Here is a 19675-nt window from a genome sequence, read left to right as displayed (position 1 = left end):
GGGCATGGTGGCACACAACTTTAATCCCAATACTTGGGAGGCAGGGATAGGAGGATCGCTGCGAGTTCAAGACCAGCCTGAGACTACACAGTGCATTCCAGGTCAGCCTGGAGTGAGACCCTACCTGGAAACGAACAACAACAAAAACCTCAGAAGAGAACAGGGACAGGTCGAACAGTAGGACAGCCTCAGCAGGAGGGTGGGAAGGAAGGGGAGCCAGAGAAGGAAGTGGGGGGACTGTGACTGAATTACACATGATGTTCGTGTATGAAAACTGTCAAAAAAAAAAGTTATTTAAAATGGGCACAGTATTCAAATTTCCAAGCAAATGCTAATTCCCCTCCCCCCGCCCCAGTACACCTTGCCTGCTTCAAGTTCATGATGCGGCCAGGTACTGTCAGCCTCCGACCGCGGTGAGACACTGGTAACAGGCTGAGCCCTGATGGTCCAGCACTCGACATTGGCTTAAAGGAAACCAACACTCTGCATTTCAAAGAAAGCAAGGGTGTAGGGGAGCCCGTCACCCTACCTCAGCGCCACCCCGTGCTGCAGGGCCCTGACAGGGATGAGGACCCCTCAGGCTTGCTCAGCGCATTTCCCGTCTGCGGCCGCGCTGAGCAATGCCGGCGTCCTGCCTGCCTGTGATCGCAAATGAGCAGAAACCTCAGGATTTGCCCACCTGCCTTCAGAAAGGCACACAGCCCCACGTGCCAAGTTTTCTTCAAAGATCTCATCTTCAAAAACATTTAGGGGGCCTGGAAAGGTGGATCAGTGGTTAAGGCACTTGCCCGCCAAGCCTGAGGACCCAGGTTCGATTCCCCAGGACCCACGTAAGCCAGACATACAAGGTGGTGCATGTGTCTGGAGTTTGTTTGCAGTGGATCGAGGCCCTGGTGCACCCATTCTCTCCTCTCTCTCTCTCAAAATAAAATAATTAAAAACCAAAACAAAACAAAACATTTGCAGGGCATGGTGGCACACGCCTTTAATCCCAGCACTCGGGAGGCAGAGGTGGGAGGATCACCGTGAGTTCGAGGCCACCCTGAGACTACATCGTGAATTCCAGGTAGCCTGGGCTAGAGTGAGACTCGACCTTGAAAAAAAAAAAAAATTTACAGGTGTACTTTTCTTTATCACGTAAGTTTCACATTCTTTTCAGGTTGGTTTCTTTGATATGTGAAGATAAACCCGGCCCCTTGAGCATTAGAGAACGCTACCGAGTGTACCTCATGACCTTCTGACAACTAAGACGCACCTCGAACCCCAACCCCAGCTCTCCGGCCGAGCTTGCAGTAGCTGCTCCCATCACCCACCACGTGAGAAGTCGCTCAGCAGTCACCGAACGCGGCCTCACCTTGCTGAAGAAATGCTGCGTGGACACGGCCAGGGCCTCGAAGACGCGCACGGTCCTCTTCAGCTCCCCGCGAGCGAGGCCCAGCTGCCGGGCCTGCCGCTCACAGCGCTCCTTCAGCTGCTGCACCAGCTGCCGCTCGGCCTCCCGGGCCTGCGCCTGCGGGGCGGGCTTGGCTGCGAGTCCGTTGCGGGGAGCCGGGGTCCTCTGCTTTGGGTACCCTATGAAGACAGACATGGGGTCACTTCTCAGCCCAGCAGCAGGAACGCAGCGGGCTCTCACGGCAGGAGTTCCTCTCAGGTCCAACCGGCAGAGAAGGGACTGCCCTGTGCTTTGGCTTATTTTAAGTATGGAAAAGACAGGCAGAGACTTTCATTCTTCACTCTGTTACATGGATTGACATGCGAAGGTTTATGCTTGGAAAAATAAATGCAACGGATCACTAAATTCCTCCCAGTTTCCAACATTTTTTTTTTCTAGGCTTGCTTGGAGAGACTGAAGAAGGTAGGTTTTCTCTTCTCTCCTCTCTACCCTCCCCTCCCCTCTCCTCTCCTCCTCCCCTCCCCTCCCCTTCCTCCCCTCCCCTCTCCTTTCCTCCCCTGCCCTTAGACCTTAGACCCTCTGTCTTCTGACCCTTTTCTTTATCCCCAATTAAAAAAACAAAACAAGCCGGGCGTGGAGACACATGCCTTTAATCGCAGCACTCGGGAGGCAGAGGTAGGAGGATTGCCATGAGTTCGAGGCCAGGTCAGCCTGGGCTAGAGTGACACCCTACCTCGAAAAACCAAAAAAAAAAAAAACCAAAAACCAAAAAAAACAAAAAAAACAAAAAAAAACTAAAACAAAACAAAACAGATGTAGACTTCACACAGGGACCATAGTCATATTTCTACGGTTCCCCAACAGACCATGGCCCCTGAATCTGCTGGTTCATTTGCAGTGTATTTTAAGTAATGCTCCCACCTCTTGGGACGCATGGACTCAGAGCACAACATGACTCAGTCTTGATTTGTGTGCGACCTTAATATTTCCAGCACTGAAAACAAAACAGAAATAGCTACCCACAGCGTACCAGCGACCAGCCGGGAGATTTTACTGCCTGCCCTGAACCCTAAGATCCAGTCTAAGACCCCAAGCAGATCTCATTTTTTTTTTATCTCCACAATTCCCGTTCAAGCTTTCATTGTTGTGGCTGTGAATTTATAAAGCCCTCCAGTGCTTTAATTAATGTGCCGAGGCTCTAGGTGTCTGATGCCTTTACAAGAGAAGACACCTCCTACAGAAATCTTAAGGAAATAACAAAACGTACTTCAAGGTCGCTGAACTAAAAGCTAATTGCTGTTGTCTATGGTGTACATGCAGGGTCACCTCTGAACTTCTGGACCTTAGTGCACTCGTATGTTTCTGGATTTAAATATAAATATATATATATCTTGGTTTTTCAAGGTAGGGTCTCACTAGCCCAGGCTGACCTGGAATTCACTCGGTAGTCTCACGGTGGCCTTGAACTCATGGTGATCTTCCTATCTCTGTCTCCTGAGTGCTGGGATTTAAGGTATGCAGCACCTTGTCCGGCAAAAATATTTTATTTATTTATTTATTTAGGAGAGAAATTGAGAGAGAGAGAGAGAGAGATATTGAGAATAAAAATAGGCACACCAGGGTCTTAGCTGCTGCAAACAAACTCCAGACGCATGTGCCATCTTGTGTATTTGGCTTTACATGGGTACTGAAGAATCGAAGCTGGGTCCTTTGGTTCTGGGTTTATTTAGCTATCAGATTTACTCGGGTAGAAAGGCTCTTAGGACCTAAGAAAATTATTATCATCATTTAGGTTAGAGATTATACTCAGTGATGAATGGCCAGTATTAACGGAGTCCGTGCAACCCTATCATCGGAAGTTACTTGAAATTTGGCTCCGTGATCACATTGCTTTATCGACACACTCACTGTATTCAAGTGAATAGAGGCAGTCAACTCAATTTCTCCTGCAGGGCCCCTAGTCCTAAGCCATGCCGGAGGCGTCTCTAAGAGCATCAACATTGGGATCAACTCAGCAAGCGTAGCGGCTTTGTGACCTCAAGCTACCTTAGGACACCTTAGTTCTCGTTTCGGACCCCTCGTGGGTTGCACCCCGGCCCTCAATCCCTCAATCCCTGTCACCACACGACCCAAGCTCAGTCCCCAGAGCTTAGACGTTAGGCAGGAAAAGCCGAGAGACGGGTTTGGCTATGGAGTTCCCTGGGGCTTTTATTTGGAAAAGGGTTCTACTGTTCCCAAAACACAGTCGGTCCTCCCCGTACACTCTAGATCTGAGGATTCAACCACTCGCAAGGCAAGCTCTTGATCCTTGTCACTATTTCCTGATTGGAAAGACTGACAGCTGCTTACGGGGCATTTGCAACGTATCCCCATATTGTAAATAATCTAGAGGCGATTTAAAGTATTCAGAAGGATTGTGTGGGGTCGATACAAACACTATGCTATGTTGTGTCAGGGACTTGAGAGTGCGTGGACTGTGACATCTCAGGGCTGGGGTTCTGCAACCAATCTTCTATGAACATGGAGGGATGGTTCAACATCTAATTTCCCTTCCCTTTGGACTAATACTCATTTTACTATTCATAGAACATTTTAAAAATATTTTACCTCATTTATTTGCAAAAGAAAGAGGCAGATATATATCTCTCTATCTCTATCTACATCTATATATAGATAGATAGATAGATATTTGAGTGGGGGAGAATTGGCACACCAGAGCCTCTATCCACTGCAAATGAACCCCAGGCACATACATCATCTTGCGCATCTGACTTTACATGGGTACTAGGGAATTGAACCTGGGTCACTAGGCTTTGCAGGCCAGTCCCTTAACCTCTGAGCAATCTCTCCAGACCCCCATAGAACATTTTTTTTTTTGAAAAAAAAAATTTATTTTTATTTATTTATTTGAGAAAGAGAAGGGAGAGAGAGAGAATTGGGCACATCGGGGCCTCCAGCTGCTGCAAATGAACTCCAGACACATGTACCTCCTTGCGCATCTGGCTTTTGTGAGTCCTGGAGACTTGAACCTGGATTCTTTTGGCTTTTCATGCAAGCGCCCTAACCACTGAGCAATCTCCAGACCCTTCATAGAACATTTTTAATATTCACTAATCTTTTCTTTTGTGTTATTGATTTTTGATAACTACTCCTGTGGTTAACATCCTGAGGTATTATTATTTACTTTTCTGTCACCCTGTGCTGCAGACCACTCACAGGGTGATCCATAAAGGCAAGCTCCCATGCCACCCTGGGGAAAGGGAGTTTAGATGTTGAAGGCCAGAGACATACAGGCAGTCTTCCCTGTAGTAGAAAGGTGTTTGTTTTGGCTCTCCTCCCCAGTCAACTAGCACATAGACAAAATGCTAATATTCTCAGGAATTTAGGGGCCATGGGGTAAAGAGAAGGAAAACATCCAGGGGGTGGTGACTACAGAGCACACAGTGAGTGAGAAGAGGAGAGAATGACTCACTTCCGACCTTCTTAAAAAATACTTAGCCGGGCGTGGTGGCGCACACCTTTAATCCCAGCACTGGGGAGGCAGAGGTAGGAGGATCACAGTGAGTTCGAGGCCACCCTGAGACTACATAGTCAATGCCAGGTCAGCCTGGGCTAGAGTGAGACCCTACCTCGAAAACCCCATCCCCCCCCCCAAATAAAAAAACCATTTGCAAGCAGGGAAAGAGAGAAAGAAAGAGAGACGCAGAGAGAATGCATAGGTGCACCAGGCCCTCCAACCACTGCAAATAAGCTCCAGATGCATGTGGAGCTGTGTGCATCTGGCTTACATGGATACTGGGGCCTTTAAGGTCTTTAAGGTTAAACAAGCACCTTGACCGCTGAGCCATCTGTCCACCCACTTCTGACCTTTGACGTCTGCACTTCGGGGGAAGAGCCGCCACGCAGGTTTTGCAGGAAGACGTGGCCATCCCTGGGGTTCCCTGCTGCAGGCAGCACTGATGTTCCTTCCTCTCTGGTTCCAAGTGGCCACACAGACAGGCAGAACCCACTGACGGGTGTCAGCACCCTCCCCAGGAAGTCAACCTCTACCCTGCTATAGGATCTTTCTCATTTTCACCTGGAAGCATGAAGAAAGTGGGATTATTGAATGAAGGCTCTCACTGCACAGCATAGAAAAGGTTTTAGTCTTAAAATGAGGTGGAAAGCTGAATTTTTGCATAAATGGGCTCTTGTACACTGCCCAACTACTTTTTAAAAACGTTTTTAATTGTGTATGTGTGTGTGTGGGGGGCACATGGGCATGTGTGTGGTCACGTGTATGCCAGGTCCCACACGTGGAGGTCAACTTTCAGGCGGGTCCTCGACCGTCTACTTCATTGGAGTCAGGATTTCTTGCTCTGGCTTCTTGCTCTGCTGTTCTTTACTGGACTGGCCTCGAGCTTCTGTTCTCCCGTCTCTTCTCCCAGCTGAACATCAATGTGAGCATGCTGGGTGAGCAGAAGCCTGCCACAGCTTCCAGCTTTTTATGTGGGGCCTGGAGATAGGACTCATGTACCCCAGCTTGAGTGGCGAGCACTTTATCTACTGAGCCATCTCTCCATTCCCTCCACCAACTATTTTTTTTTAATTTTCTTTTTTAGAGAGAGAATTGGCACATCAGGGCCTCAGCCATCAAAATTGCACTCCCGACACTTGCGCCACCTAGTGGGCATGTGTGACCTTGCATTGCCTCACCTTTGTGTGTCTGGCTAACGTGGGATCTGGAGAGTTGAACATGGGTCCTTAGGCTTTGCAAGCAAGCTCCTTAACCACTAAGCCATCTCTCCAGCTCTCCAACTACTTTTAGCAATCTAAATTATGAAACTGGAGCAGGAGTACCATGTGATTTTTGTTTTGTTTTCTTGTGTTTTTGAGGATGCAGTCCAGGGCCTCACTCACTCTAGACAAATACTCTACAGCCCCCATGTGATGTTGATGCATACATACATTGTGTGATGCTTAAATCAAGACCAAAGCACTGCCTTCTGAACTGCTGAGATGGCTTAGCGGTTAAGGCGTTTGCCTGCAAAGCCAAAGGACCCAGGTTCAATTCCCCAGAACTGACATAAGCCAGATGCACATGAGTGTGGAGTTTATTTGAAGTGGCTAGAGGCTGTGATTGATATATATATATATATATATATATATATATATATATATATATATATATATATATATATATATGTATGTATGTATATATATATATATATATATATAATTACTGGTTCCTAAAATATTTATCATTTCTTCATAGTAAAAGCACTCAAAATGCATTCTTCTAGCTTCTTCTTTTTTTAAAATTTTTTATTTATTTATTTGAGAGTGACAGACACAGAGAGAAAGACAGATAGGGAGAGAGAGAGAATGGGTGCGCCAGGGCTTCCAGCCTCTGCAAACGAACTCCAGACGCGTGCGCCCCCTTGTGCATCTGGCTAACGTGGGTCCTGGGGCACCGAGCCTCGAACTGGGGTCCTTAGGCTTCACAGGCAAGCGCTTAACCGCTAAGCCATCTCTCCAGCCCTCTTCTAGCTTCTTTGAAGCATACTGTATATCATCATCTATAGCCACCCTGCAGCACACAGCACACAGCTTCTCACTTCTATCTAAGTAGCCCAGCCTCACAGACCAGCCTCTCTTCCCTCTCCTCTCTCCAGCCTCTCATCACCACCATTCTACTCTCAACTGCTACAAGATCAGACTTTAGATTCCACACGTGAATGAGATCATGTGATACTTGTCTTTCAGCGCCTGGCTTATTTTATTCAATGCTATCACATCTGGTCTCATCCCGTTCTAGCAAATGGCGGCACCTCATTGCTTTTATGGCTGGGTACCAGTCCATCAGCTGATGGCTGTTCCCATCACGTCTGCACCTTGGCTCTCATGAGAGCGCTGAGGTCAACACGGACATGCAGATGCTGCTGCCACACGTGGCCAGGGACGGAATTGCTGGAACAGATGGTGGTTCTGCCATTAATACTTTAGGGATCTTCTCCACCATTTCCCATCATGTACAAATTTACCATCCCAACAGACAGTGGCAGGGGATCCCAATGGCTGGGAAACCTTATCTCTAATGTACCAACTCTTGCCATAACCTTTAAGACAAGATGAGTCCATATTATGTTTCATGCCAGGCAATAAAATATTTGGCAACTTTTACTGAGGGCTTCCTCTGTGACTGGTGTCATGAAGTTCCCCAGAAGGCCACTGTGCCACGGAGTGCCCCAGGTCTTCTGATTGCTCTCCACTGGGCATGCTCCCTACTTTATGCAGCTGGGCTACTCTGTCTCCAGCACATCTCTCAGGGTTGGGGATTTGTCTTAACCCAGAACACTCTCCCACAGTCCAAATGTTCATCACAGTCACAACTTCTTTCTCGCTATCCTACTGGCTGTATAAATATGGTTAGAGCAGGTGGAATCTCTGCTGACCCCAGTGACAACTGACAGCTCAGAGAGCTCTGGGGAGAAACTGGTGACCCGACATCATCACAGAGGTGAGTGCCAGCGGATCGCGTGCAAAGGCTGAGCTAGAAACAGTTTGCGTGCAAAGGGTTGAGTGCCGGGGAGGACACAGTGTTTGAAAATGGAAACAGCATATTAAAAATTCATCGGCAGCCATCCGGCCACTGTCCAGAGGAGAGCCAGGCGTGGAAAAGCCAGGTTTAGTTTTAAAGCTACAAAGCTTAACGGACATAGCCGCAGGCGGAGTCTCACAGGAGCCCGCATACTTACACCCCCAAAGCTGCCCATGACCGCGACCTTCACACGTACAAACAAGAAGGGAACTGAGTAGAGGACGCAGATTTGATCACTTTCTAGGTGAAGGGGAAACATTTGGTCAACTTCCTTACAGACAGCGGGACATCCCAGCAGCACAAGAGCTGAGTCCCCTATGGACACAGGTAAGGGCTTCTTATTAATGCAATCTGAAGATATTGCAGAAGGTGTCTCCCAGCAGTTCTCTATTTTTCAACTTCTTATTGGCAGTGGTTTGCCTGGCGTTGGCTGGTGATGGGGAAAGACAATGACCAGCTGGCATGAGAGTAGAAATGAACTTTTGGCCAGTCTGAACCTGGGGCCTCAGTAAGGATTGTGCACCTGGGCAGCTCCCAGGCAAACGTGAGTGATCCGTTACACCCCACAGGAAGCAGAGGTGGATATTTTCCACAAGGAGGGAGCCTAGTCTTTTCTACTTGGACGTCAGCCAACAGAGAAAACGTAAACCATATCAAGAGTGAAATCTTTGTTAATAAAGTCCACTCTTTAGACCTAAAAAGGTATAAAATCATCTCATCTTCAGAAAAAAAATATATTGAGGCTAGAGGGATGGCTTAGCAGTTAAGGTGTTTACCTTCAAAGCCAAAGGACCCAGGTTCAATTCCCCAGGACCCATGTTAGCCAGATACACAAGAAGGCGCACGTGTCTGGAGTTTGTTTTCAGTGGCTGGAAGCCCTGGCTCGCCCATTCTCTCTTTCGCTCTCTTCCCCCTCTTTCTCTGTCAAATAAATAAATAAAATAAAAAAATATTGTTTATATGAAGCCCAAGTTCTGTTTATCAAGATAATCCTGAACTTTCCCTTTTCTCCAAGGATGAAAACTAGTATGTTAAGACCAATGTCAGATCTTCACAGTAAAAGATGTAGCTACCAGCGGCTGTACAGCAGTAAGCAGGATCAGCTTTACCATCTCCTCGGAACATGCCAGAATGCCATGGCCAACATAGGAAACCCAGTGTGTCTGAGAACACTGACCACTTGGGCACTGGAGTGAGTGAGTGCTGAGCTGCCCTTCCCTCAGCTGTGGCTGAATGCGACTTTCCAGTCAGTCATGAAAGAGACCAGGGGGTGCTAAGAGGTCTCCCCGAGGGAAGAGAACTAAACTGGGACTCAGGAAGGCCAAGAGTGCACAGTTCACAAATCAAGATCCAGAGCGGCTAGAACTCCACAGAGCAAGAGTTCCGCAGAACACAAGAGGGTCCCTCAGACCTCAGCCAAGTGTGGCTCAGTGAGGAAGCAAGTGGGCTGGGACAGACCCTGAAAAGGTTCTTAGGCAGCCAGATAAATCCTCCCCGCTCCTTTTTTTGAGGTAAGCCCAACAACCTGGCCTTTGTTTATATGTTAGAGTGAGAGCAACAGTGAGAGAGAATTGGTGCACTGGAGCCTCCAGCCACTCTAATCGAACTCACTCCAGATGTGTGTGCCCCCTTGTGCCCGTGTGTGAGCCTGTGCGCCTGCATCACTTTGTGCATCTGGCTTACGTGGGGAGTCAAACATGGGTCCTTAGATTTCACAGGCAAGAGCCTTAACCGCTAAGCCATCTCTCCAGCTACGGATCTCGTTTTTACATCCAGAGAGAAACACCTCTTCATTCATGGTGACAGCCCTTCGAGGCGTGTGGTAGTTTGAATGAATGTCCCTCCTTAGACTCAGGTGTTTTATTAAAGCTTGTAACTTGGGTTTTCAGCTGCTTGGCTGGAGGAGGTGTCACTGGGGCAGATCTGAATTCCAGCTCAAAAGGTAAAAGAGAACCTCTCTCTCTCTCACTCACTCTTTCTTTCTTTCCCCCTTCCCTCCTTCCTTCCCTCTCTTCTCTTTTTCTTTCTCTCTTCCTTTCTTTCGCCCTTCCTTCTCTCTCTCTCTGGCCCCTACTCTCTCTCAATCAAATAAACAAACAAGCAATAAAAAGGAGTGAAGGAAGCTTGAGTTGGAGGTGGGGAAGAGGTGACTCAGTCGTCCCAGGTCTCTGCGCTACTTACGGACTAGGTCCAGGTTGCTGTACTCCAGAGCTAGTTTGGAATCCACCTGGGACAGGAGAAAACCTAGGCTGAGCCTCAAACATTTTTGTTCTTGCATGTCTATATGTTTCTATGGATTATGTAGTCATGTTGGGCTGGAGAGATGACTCAGTGGTTAGGACGCTTGCCTCTAAAGCCTAATGACCAGGGTTCAATTGCCCAGGACCCACGTAAAGACAGATGCACAGGTGACACATTCATTCTTTTGTAGTGGCTAGAGACCCTGGCACACCCATTCTCTCTCTCCCAATCTCTCTTCTGTCTCCCTCTCCTTGAAAATAATAAAGTAAATCAGTAAGAAGGTAAATAAATAATAAACTATAAAAATCTTACATTAAAAATAATTCATGTCTTCTCAAAGCTTACATACTGAGGCCCTAATCCTCAATGTGAAGATGTTTAAAAGTGTGGCTTTTAAGAGATTATTGGAACATGCGGGTGGGACCCTCATGAATTAATACCCTTATAAGAAGAGATATAGCAATAATCAATAATAACAATGTAATATTATATATTATACTATGCATATGGTACTCTATATCACACAGAATATACCATATGTTACAGTCAGTAGTACTTTATATAGCATGTGTATAATACATGCACATTATATATACACACAAAAATTTTAATGCTTGAAAATGGTATCCCAAGGGTCAGGAGGAAGAAGATGGAAGTATACTGCTGTGGGATTCTTACACAGATGAGAATGTTACACTGTTGTTTGAAGCTAGAATGTTAAAAGTTAAAGATGTATAACTACTAATTCTAAAGCAATCATGAAAATAACACAAAGCAAAACATATACATATACCCATATCATAAATATACAACACAGCAAGATGGAAGATTTCATTCCAATCAAATTCATAACAACATTAGAATGCACATTAAATGCAGATTTCAGAGTCAAATACATGATGCACCCAGGAAACTAATTCAGTATACAGAGACCAACAGATGAACAAGTAAAGCATGGAAAGATATTATACCATGCTGAAACCAATAGAAAGATGGCTTAGCGGTTAAGCACTTGCCTGTGAAGCTTAAGGACCCCGGTTCGAGGCTCGATTCCCCAGGACCCACGTTAGCCAGATGCACCAGGGGGCACACGCATCTGAAGTTCGTTAGCAGTGGCTGGAAGCCCTGGTGCGCCCATTCTCTCCCTCTCTCTCTCTCTCTCTCTCACTTAAATAAATAAAAATGAACAAAAAAAAATAAAAAAAAAGAAAGGTGGAGTGACTCAATTAATAAAGCAGATTTCAGGCAAAAAAAGAAAAGGATAAAGAAGGTTATTTCTGAATGCAAGGGGGGCAACTCATCAAACAGTAAATATGCATGCTCCTAATAGCAGGGCCTCAAAATGCATGCAGCACATGCTGTCAGATCTGAGGGAGAAGCAGCCAAGTCCATAGTCATAGAAAAGGAAAATCCTCAAATAATTATCAACAGGTAAATGGACCAACTGTGTCATACATGCAGTTCTATTTGCAAAAATAGGAATGTATTGTTACCCCACGGATGGATATCAAATAGTAATGCAAATGAAAGAAGCTGGTAAAAATAGAAACATATGAGTATGTATGCACGTATATGCACACACACACACACACACACACATACACATATATATCTTTAGAAAATAGAATTACAGTGACAAAACAGACCTGTGGCAGCTGGGAGTGGGGGTGAGTTGGAGGTGTGGAGGGCTAGGCTGGAAGGGTTGACAAAACACATCATGACGTTTTGGGAGATGATGGACTCATGTTGTTTTTTATTTTATTTTATTTATTTATTTATTTGAGAGCGTCAGACACAGAGAGAAAGACAGATAGAGGGAAAGAGAGAGAATGGGCGCGCCAGGGCTTCCAGCCTCTGCAAACGAACTCCAGACGCGTGCGCCCCCTTGTGCATCTGGCTAACGTGGGACCTGGGGAACCGAGCCTCGAACTGGGGTCCTTAGGCTTCACAGGCAAGCGCTTAACCGCTAAGCTATCTCTCCAGCCCTGGACTCATGTTTTATTCATGGTGGTGTTGGTTTCATAAGTGAGTATTCTTCAAAACTTTTCAACTTGTATACTTTACACCCATAACATGTGTTAATTATCTAACAATAAAGATGCCTCAAGCAAACTTTATTTTGCTTAGCATTTTCTTTTTCTTTTTTTTAAGTTATAAATTATTAAGTTTATTTCAGGGGAAATCATAAATTTTGGGGTTTATTTAAGGGAGACTGGGGTCTAGAAACGGAGGCTAAATGCCTGGGGAGTATGAAACCTGCTCTCACGTGCAAACACCGTGCAGTTCCTAAGGTTCATTTAAGAGACATTGAGGTCTTTAGGTAAGGACTGGAAAAGAGTTGCAAGCATGTGCAAAGAGACTCAGAAGACACAGACTTGGCATTCGCCATTGCTTAGCATTTTCTTGATTTAAGTATTTCTACATTTCAACTTTTAAATTTTAGACAAGTACTAGGAACAGTCTGAAGCTAGATTTTAAAAACATACAACAGACATTTAGATACTTTTCACTGTAATTTAAAGTTTTTAAAAGTTTTATTTATTTATATGACCGAGAAAGAAGGAGAGAGAGAAAGAGAATGGGTGTGCCAGGGCCTCCAGCCACTTCAAATGAACTCCAGATGCATGCGCCCCTTGTGCATCTGGCTAATGTGGGTCCTGGGGAATCAAACCTTGGTCCTTTGGCTTTGCAGGCAAATGCCTTAACTGCTAAGCCATCTCTTTAACCTGGAAACATTTAATCTAAATCCTTGATTTAGATTTAAACTAAATTTAATCTAATCAAAATTTATTTAGAATAAATTTCTTCTAATTCCTTGATTTAGGCTAGAGTTTAATTCATGAGCATCCACTATGACATATCTGAGCTCATTCTTAATGTATTAATCTTTTAGAGTTGCTCATCTCTCTCTTTTCGTTTTTTCCCTGTTTTTTATTAAGAACATACTTTGTATGGATATTTCATATATTGGTATATGTGGTTACATTATGAGGAATAAAATATAAAATACCCATAGAAACACACACTATCATAACATATTTGCAAAAAGATGCATCTTAAGTATAGCGAAATGTCTGTCATTATGCATACTTTACAGAGTGAAATTTACTAACATTTACAGCATGTGCCAGATTCACCAGCATGTCTGAGAAGTCACTTGGAATGTTCCTATAGTAGAGAGTTGGAGAGATGGCTTAGTGGTTAAATGCTTGCCTGTGAAGCCTAAGGACCATAGTTCGAGGCTCCATTCCCTAGTACCCACGTAAGCCAGATGCATACAGTGGCACATGCATCTGGAGTTCATTTGCAGTGGCTGGAGGCCCTGATGTGCCCATTCTCTCTCTCTCTGCCTCTTTCTTTCTCTGTCGCTCTCAAATAAATAGGTAAAAATAAACAAAAAAATTTAAAAATAAAATAATTTTTAAAAAGGGCTGGAGAGATGGCTTAGCGGTTAAGGTACATACCTGGAAAGCCTAAGGACCCATATTTGACTTTCTAGATCCCACATAAACCAGATGCACAAAGGTGAGGCAAGCACAAGGTCGTACATGCCCACTAGGTGGCACGGGCATCTGGAGTTCCATCACAATGGCTTGAGGCCCTGACAATTCTCTCTCTCTCTCTCTAAAATAAAAAGCAAATAAATAAAAATAGAAACCCCAACAATAAAAAGGTGTGCGTGCACGATGGTGGGGGGGGGATGTGTAAGGACTGTGACAGTCTGCTAACACTACATAAGCTACTGCCATTCTGGATAAATTAATGTTTTCAGTAAAACAAACAAAACGAACCCTCATACTTCTCAACACTTCCACCCACAATGTTGAGTTATCGAGTTATTTGTATGACAACACTGAACATACAATATAATAAATGTTGTAAAAATGGCTTTAGCACTGGGAAGAAGAGTCACCCCCATTAGAGAAGAGAAGAAAGTCTGAAGAAATTAAGAATCCTCTGCCTCTTCTTCTCATATAATAAATAAATAAAGATAAGAGTACATTGCAAAGGCTTAATGCTTTATATATAATATGAAATTCATCACAATTTTTAAACTTCAGTTCATATTGCTCATTCATAACTGAACATAAAATAGTTACTTCAGGGCAGGAGACATGCGGTTAAGGCACATGCCTTCAAAGCCTAAGGACCCAGGTTTGATTCTCTGGTTCCCATGAAAGCCAGATGCACATGGTAGGGCATGCGTCTGGAGTTCGTTTGCAGTGGCTACTGGCCCTGATGTGCCCATTCTCAGTACTTCTTTCTCTCCCTTGCTCTCTCTTTCCCTGCCTTTGTCTCTAATAAATAAATAAAAATAAATCTTTAAAAAATGGTTTCTTCATTTACAAAATAAGTCATTTGGGAGTCATTGTTTCTGTTTTACTAACTTTTGCCTTTTCTTCTGAGGTTAGCTCTTCAAAATGTGATGTTCAACAGTGAATATTCTCATATGCTGTTACAATAGCAGATACTCACATACAAAAAAACAAAAAACCTCTCCCCCATACATATCTCATAACATCTTGCTTTTAAAGAAAAAAAAATGATACTTGGAGTTTGCTCATTCTGTGTAGAGTAAGAAAACGTCAACCTGTGTATGGGTCTGGGGTCAATCACTGATGCCACATGGGCTGGGCTAAGGCATTCATGGCGTTGGAGTACAACCAGCTCCAATTTCAAGTCTGTCTGAACAGCACAGATCCCACTTCCCAAATACCTGGTGAGTGAAGCCTGGTGGTGGAAGAGGGGGTTTTCTTGGGAGAGGAAACCGCTGGCTTACTGGCATCGTGATCCTTCTGTGCCTCTTTCTTGGTTCCTGTACAGAGTGTGAAAACAGAAACAGAAAGAAAAAAAAGAAAACAGTAGTTATGATCCAAAGCATGATATAAATTATTCGTGGAAAAGACAGCTTAATAAAAGGCAAATGGGACCATAACAGAATAGCTGGATGACTTGTTGGTATGGTTACCACTCCTGTTTACAGCGCCTGTTGAAAGACAAGGGGATTTGATATTGAGTGGGGGATGGAAGGAGCATTTTGCTGTCTTGGGTTTGATGCAAAGCAGCCCCTCAACTTCTCTTAGGGTCACTGTACCAGTGGCCTGCACAAACTATCTGGGAATTTAACTACCATTCTCAGCTACCATCCTGGTCTGCTGGCCTATCTCTGCAATGTTTTTTTTTTTTTTTTTTTTTTTTAATTTTTCCCCAGAAAACAAGGAAAGAAGCTTTAGTTAAACTTTAGTTAAACATAACTGCTAATGATGTCGGTGTCATCCGTAACTAAGCCACAGGGGACCTGGTCTGGCTCTGATCAATTTCCACGCCCTGACTCACAGAGGTGACCCGAGGTCCTGTTAGCACCCTTGGCTGTCAGAGCTTGCCCGGCACAAGGTGTAAACTCAGTGAGGGCAGATCTGGGCACTGCATGTGGGTGCCCTCAGATCATGGCCAGGGCCAGAGGGGATTTTCTCATGTATGATGGACATGTCCCTCACCTGCATATCACCTTCCTCAGGAAGGCAAAAAAGCAATGGATGCAAGGAATCTCACAGACCTGGACTGTCAGAACTACCTTGGCTCCATCACCCCTTTAGGTCATTCCAGAAGCCTGGGATGGATAGGAATTTGGAGGCACAGCAGGTATGTGCCCAAACTCTGTTACCAAACTTCTCCCCAGAGTAAGTGCTGCAATTTACTGTTTATTCTCCCAGGTTTGTCCTCAAACATTTACAAATACACACCTACACAGGTACAGCCAGCGGTTAAATAAGTGAAATAAATACTATAATTTCTTTTAAATAGCCTACCTTTTGAGGGGATCTCTCTCTCTCTCTCTTTTTTTTTTACAGGTATTAACAAAAAAACTGCATTATATAAATGGGTAAAAATGTACCATAAGGCATTTTACCATCTTCCCGTGGATGAACATTTAGTGTTTGTAAGTTTCAGGGACCAAGAGGTACATGGACTGTAATTAATGTTCTGCCACTTTAACCTTTATGCACATGTGACACCATTTTTACAGAAAAGAAAGCATTTTTAAAGATATTTTATTTATTTGACAGAGAGACAGAGATAGAAAGAGAGAGAGAGACAGAAAGAGAGAATGAGTGTGCCAGGGCCTCTAGGCAATGCAAACAAAATTCATATGCATGTGTCACTTTGTGCACCCGGCTTCGAATTTCCTCATCAAAAAAATTAATCCATTACCTTTAAATTCAAATTCAACCTCACTCAAGTGTTTAGGATATGGGGAGATGCAGCCATATTCTTGGCTAGAATATTACATGAACTGCCTGTAGCTCAGTTCCTGGTAGAGTCCTTGCTCCCCTGTGAAACCTCATGAACCCAGCATCCAGAATCCACATTTCTCCCAGCCTCTGATTTTCCCAGCTGTCATCAGGATTCCTTAAGATCTCTAGCCCAAAGTCTCAAAGTCTTTTGCATTATACCTACAAACCAGTTCAAAAGACCTGTGAGCCCATGTGGTCAGGTTTATCTCAGCAATAACCCCACTCCTGGCACCAGTTTTCTATGTTAATCATGCTACTTGTTGTGACCAAATACCTAAAAGGAAGCAACATAAGGAAGGAAAGCTATAATTTTGAGGCCACACATTCCATCATGACAGGAAAGGCATGAGAGGAAGAGCTGGAGGCTGGGTGGTCACATTTCTTCCATAGCTGATAAGCAGAAAGTAGGGCCAGGCTCTAAAACTTCAATGACCTCATCCAGTAAGCCACTTCCTCCAAGTAAGGCACCATCTCCTAAGGGTTCTACAACCTCCCCAAACTGTGCCACCAGCTCAAGACCAAACATTTAAACATATGAACCTATGATGGATCTTTATATTCAAACCACAATACACCTCATAAAGTTGTGAGGGGAAAAAATGGAATAGTTTATTAAGCGCTTAATAGAATTCCACACTTTATACATGTAAGATAGTACTTATTACCAATATTACTAATATTATTTTAGAACCTGCCTTCTCTCCTTCTTCCACCAATTCTGAATGATGAGAGTCAATCCCTAATATGGTGGTATTAAGAGAAAGGGGTTTGGGGGAGGTCATTAGGTCATGAGGATACTACCGGATGGGCAGGATTTGTACCATGTTAAAGATCCAGGAGATGTGTTCACCCCTTCTCCCACGTTAGAATGAAGTAAGAAGGCACCATTACTGAGAAAACAGGTCGTTACCTAGACAGATCTTCTATTGCCAGTACTCTGAGCTTCCCAGCATATGGCAATTTTTTAAATTGCAATAGACTAAGACAGAATCTATGGATACTAGACAGTGAGCTGGTGTGTTCAATAATTACTAAATGATGCTGCTGTTATTTCCCCAGTAAAGTATCTGAGAGTCAGGGAATCAAAGTCATTAGATTAAGGTCACAGACAAATTAGTGGTACGATCGGGTTCTCATTTCAAAGCTCACTCCTTGATTTCTCTGTCATGCGAAGCCTGTGCAAGAGTAACGAACAATTCACTATAGTTCAGTAATGAACTTGTCCCACCCTTTTGAACAGTTATGTGAAACAGAAATGTGTTCAATACATCTTTAATGAAACAAGAAGGTGTAGGCAAAGAAAAATTTACAAAGGTCTTAGAACGTGCCATTTCCTCCCCAGGTCATAGGCACCAAAGTGATACCTGCTGGATCATCCAGTGCTAGGTGACTTCTGCTGTGTGACAGGGGCCACAGCTATCAGGTCATCCGGTCCCAGACCTCAAGAACAGGGCCTGTGTGTAAATGTGAGCTTTGTACTCAGATGCCTGGGCTCGACCTAGACGTGAAACTCCCGATTTTGTTACTTTGGGCAAAGTACTGAATCTCCCTCATCAGCAATTTTTGAATCTGTAATGTAGGTTCAGAAGGGAATCTGTAAATCGTAGGTGCAGAAATGGGGCTACGTGAGACGGTTTGTCTCTCAACGTCATTTATCTCCTTATCCCAGGCCAGACATCCAGCATGGTGCTACTGTGTTACTTGAAGTCACATAAACAGGATAACTAGACCTTCCATTCTCGGTCATTCTCCCTGTCTACCCCAGTGTGCAGATAGTTCAATAGTCAGAAGGACTAGCCAGTGCATTTCAGGGTCCTGTCTGCAGTGGTTATCTGGTGACTGGTGAAGCCCAGTGTGGTTCCTGGGCCAGCGTGGAGGATCCACAGAGATGAGAGGTGGTCCATGCTTCCAGGACAATCATGTTTCTTCATGGCACAGTAGAACAACTTTAATCACATTCATCTGGGGCAGTGCCTTCCACACGAAGCATCTTACAAACCCATATAGCATCCTCTCTCTGGGAAATTCTAACTTATCTTCCTGTGATCATATATATTCTGAAGTGAATGTCATACTTAGCAGCGTTAAGTGAGGTTCAGTGTCCTGGTTAATCAGCTCTTCTTCCAGGAGGGAAATGAATGTGAGATATATCAAAGTGACGTGGCTCTGGAGAATGACAAATTTCATCCCAAGTCTTGGTCAGCTGCCCAGTTGCTCTGCTGCTGGGAAAGCCAGTTTTCTCATTTGTAAGCACGGGGGACATGGCACTCTCCTGTGTTCCTCTGCTGTTGGGGACTGTGAGTCAGGAGTCTTGATGGCAGAATCTGACACGAAATCACGCCCAGGATGATGGCTGAGGGCATCAAGATAGACGGGTGCCTGGGCCAGCCAAAGACTTGTGGCTACACAGTCGGTAAGTGGCCATGGTGAGTGAGCACCCTAATGGTTGAGTAGTGGTGGAGGGTGGACATGCGGTGAGAGGGGAAGGAGATGGAGGAGGCAGCGGGGAGGAGGCCCAGCAGCACGTCATGGCTTGGCTTACCAAGGTAACTGCAGGCTTGATGGAGAGAAGGTGGTGCTGGGTGACAGGCAGTCACGGAGCAGGAGCTGGATCTGCACTACAGGCAGTAAGCGGCCGCTGATGGGCTCTGAGAAGGGAGAGACAGGACCAGACATGCGCTCAGGCAGGGAAAAGGCTCACCCGCTCATGAGCGAGAAGGCCATGGACAGAGACTGTCGCTGAGTGCAACAAGGTGACTTTTCAATGATGAAAATACTCTAAAACTACAGAGGTAATGATAGCATGATCTAATTTTTTTCTATGTTTCTATTTATTTATTTGAGACAGAGGGGAAGAGAGAGAGGGAGGGAGGGTAGGAGAGAGAGAGAGAGAGAGAATGGGTACACCAGGGCCTTCAGCCACTGCAAATGAACTCCAGATGCGTGTGCCACCATGCACATCTGGCTTATGTGGGACCTGGAGAATGGAGCCTGGGTCTGTAGGCTTTGCAGGCAAGTGCCTTAACTGCTAAGTCATCTCTCCAGTGCCTATATACATACATATATATATGTGTGTGTGTGTGTGTGTGTGTGTGTGTGTGTGTGTGTGTGTGTGTATATATATGTATATGTATATATATGCACATATACATATATACATATATA

The 19675-nt window shown here is 44.7% G+C and overlaps 1 protein-coding gene across 12 annotated transcripts in view; it reads right to left on the bottom strand.

Annotated features, from left to right (window-relative positions):
* Mtus2 (microtubule associated scaffold protein 2) overlaps window positions 1-19675 on the bottom strand; it is a 532186-nt gene that overhangs the window by 121816 nt on the left and 390695 nt on the right. For all 12 annotated transcript variants that reach the window (XM_045154627.1, XM_045154628.1, XM_045154631.1 and 9 more), the window contains 2 exons: window positions 14932-15030; window positions 1355-1572 (listed from right to left, as the gene is read on the bottom strand). In XM_045154627.1, the coding sequence (XP_045010562.1) occupies window positions 1355-1572; window positions 14932-15030 (317 nt within the window). The remainder of the gene's footprint in view (window positions 1-1354; window positions 1573-14931; window positions 15031-19675) is intronic.

This window comes from Jaculus jaculus, chromosome 7, assembly GCF_020740685.1.
Source record: "Jaculus jaculus isolate mJacJac1 chromosome 7, mJacJac1.mat.Y.cur, whole genome shotgun sequence".
NCBI lineage: Eukaryota > Metazoa > Chordata > Mammalia > Rodentia > Dipodidae > Jaculus > Jaculus jaculus.
Note: the sequence above shows the minus strand (reverse complement) of the source record. Positions and strands in the feature narration are given on the sequence as shown.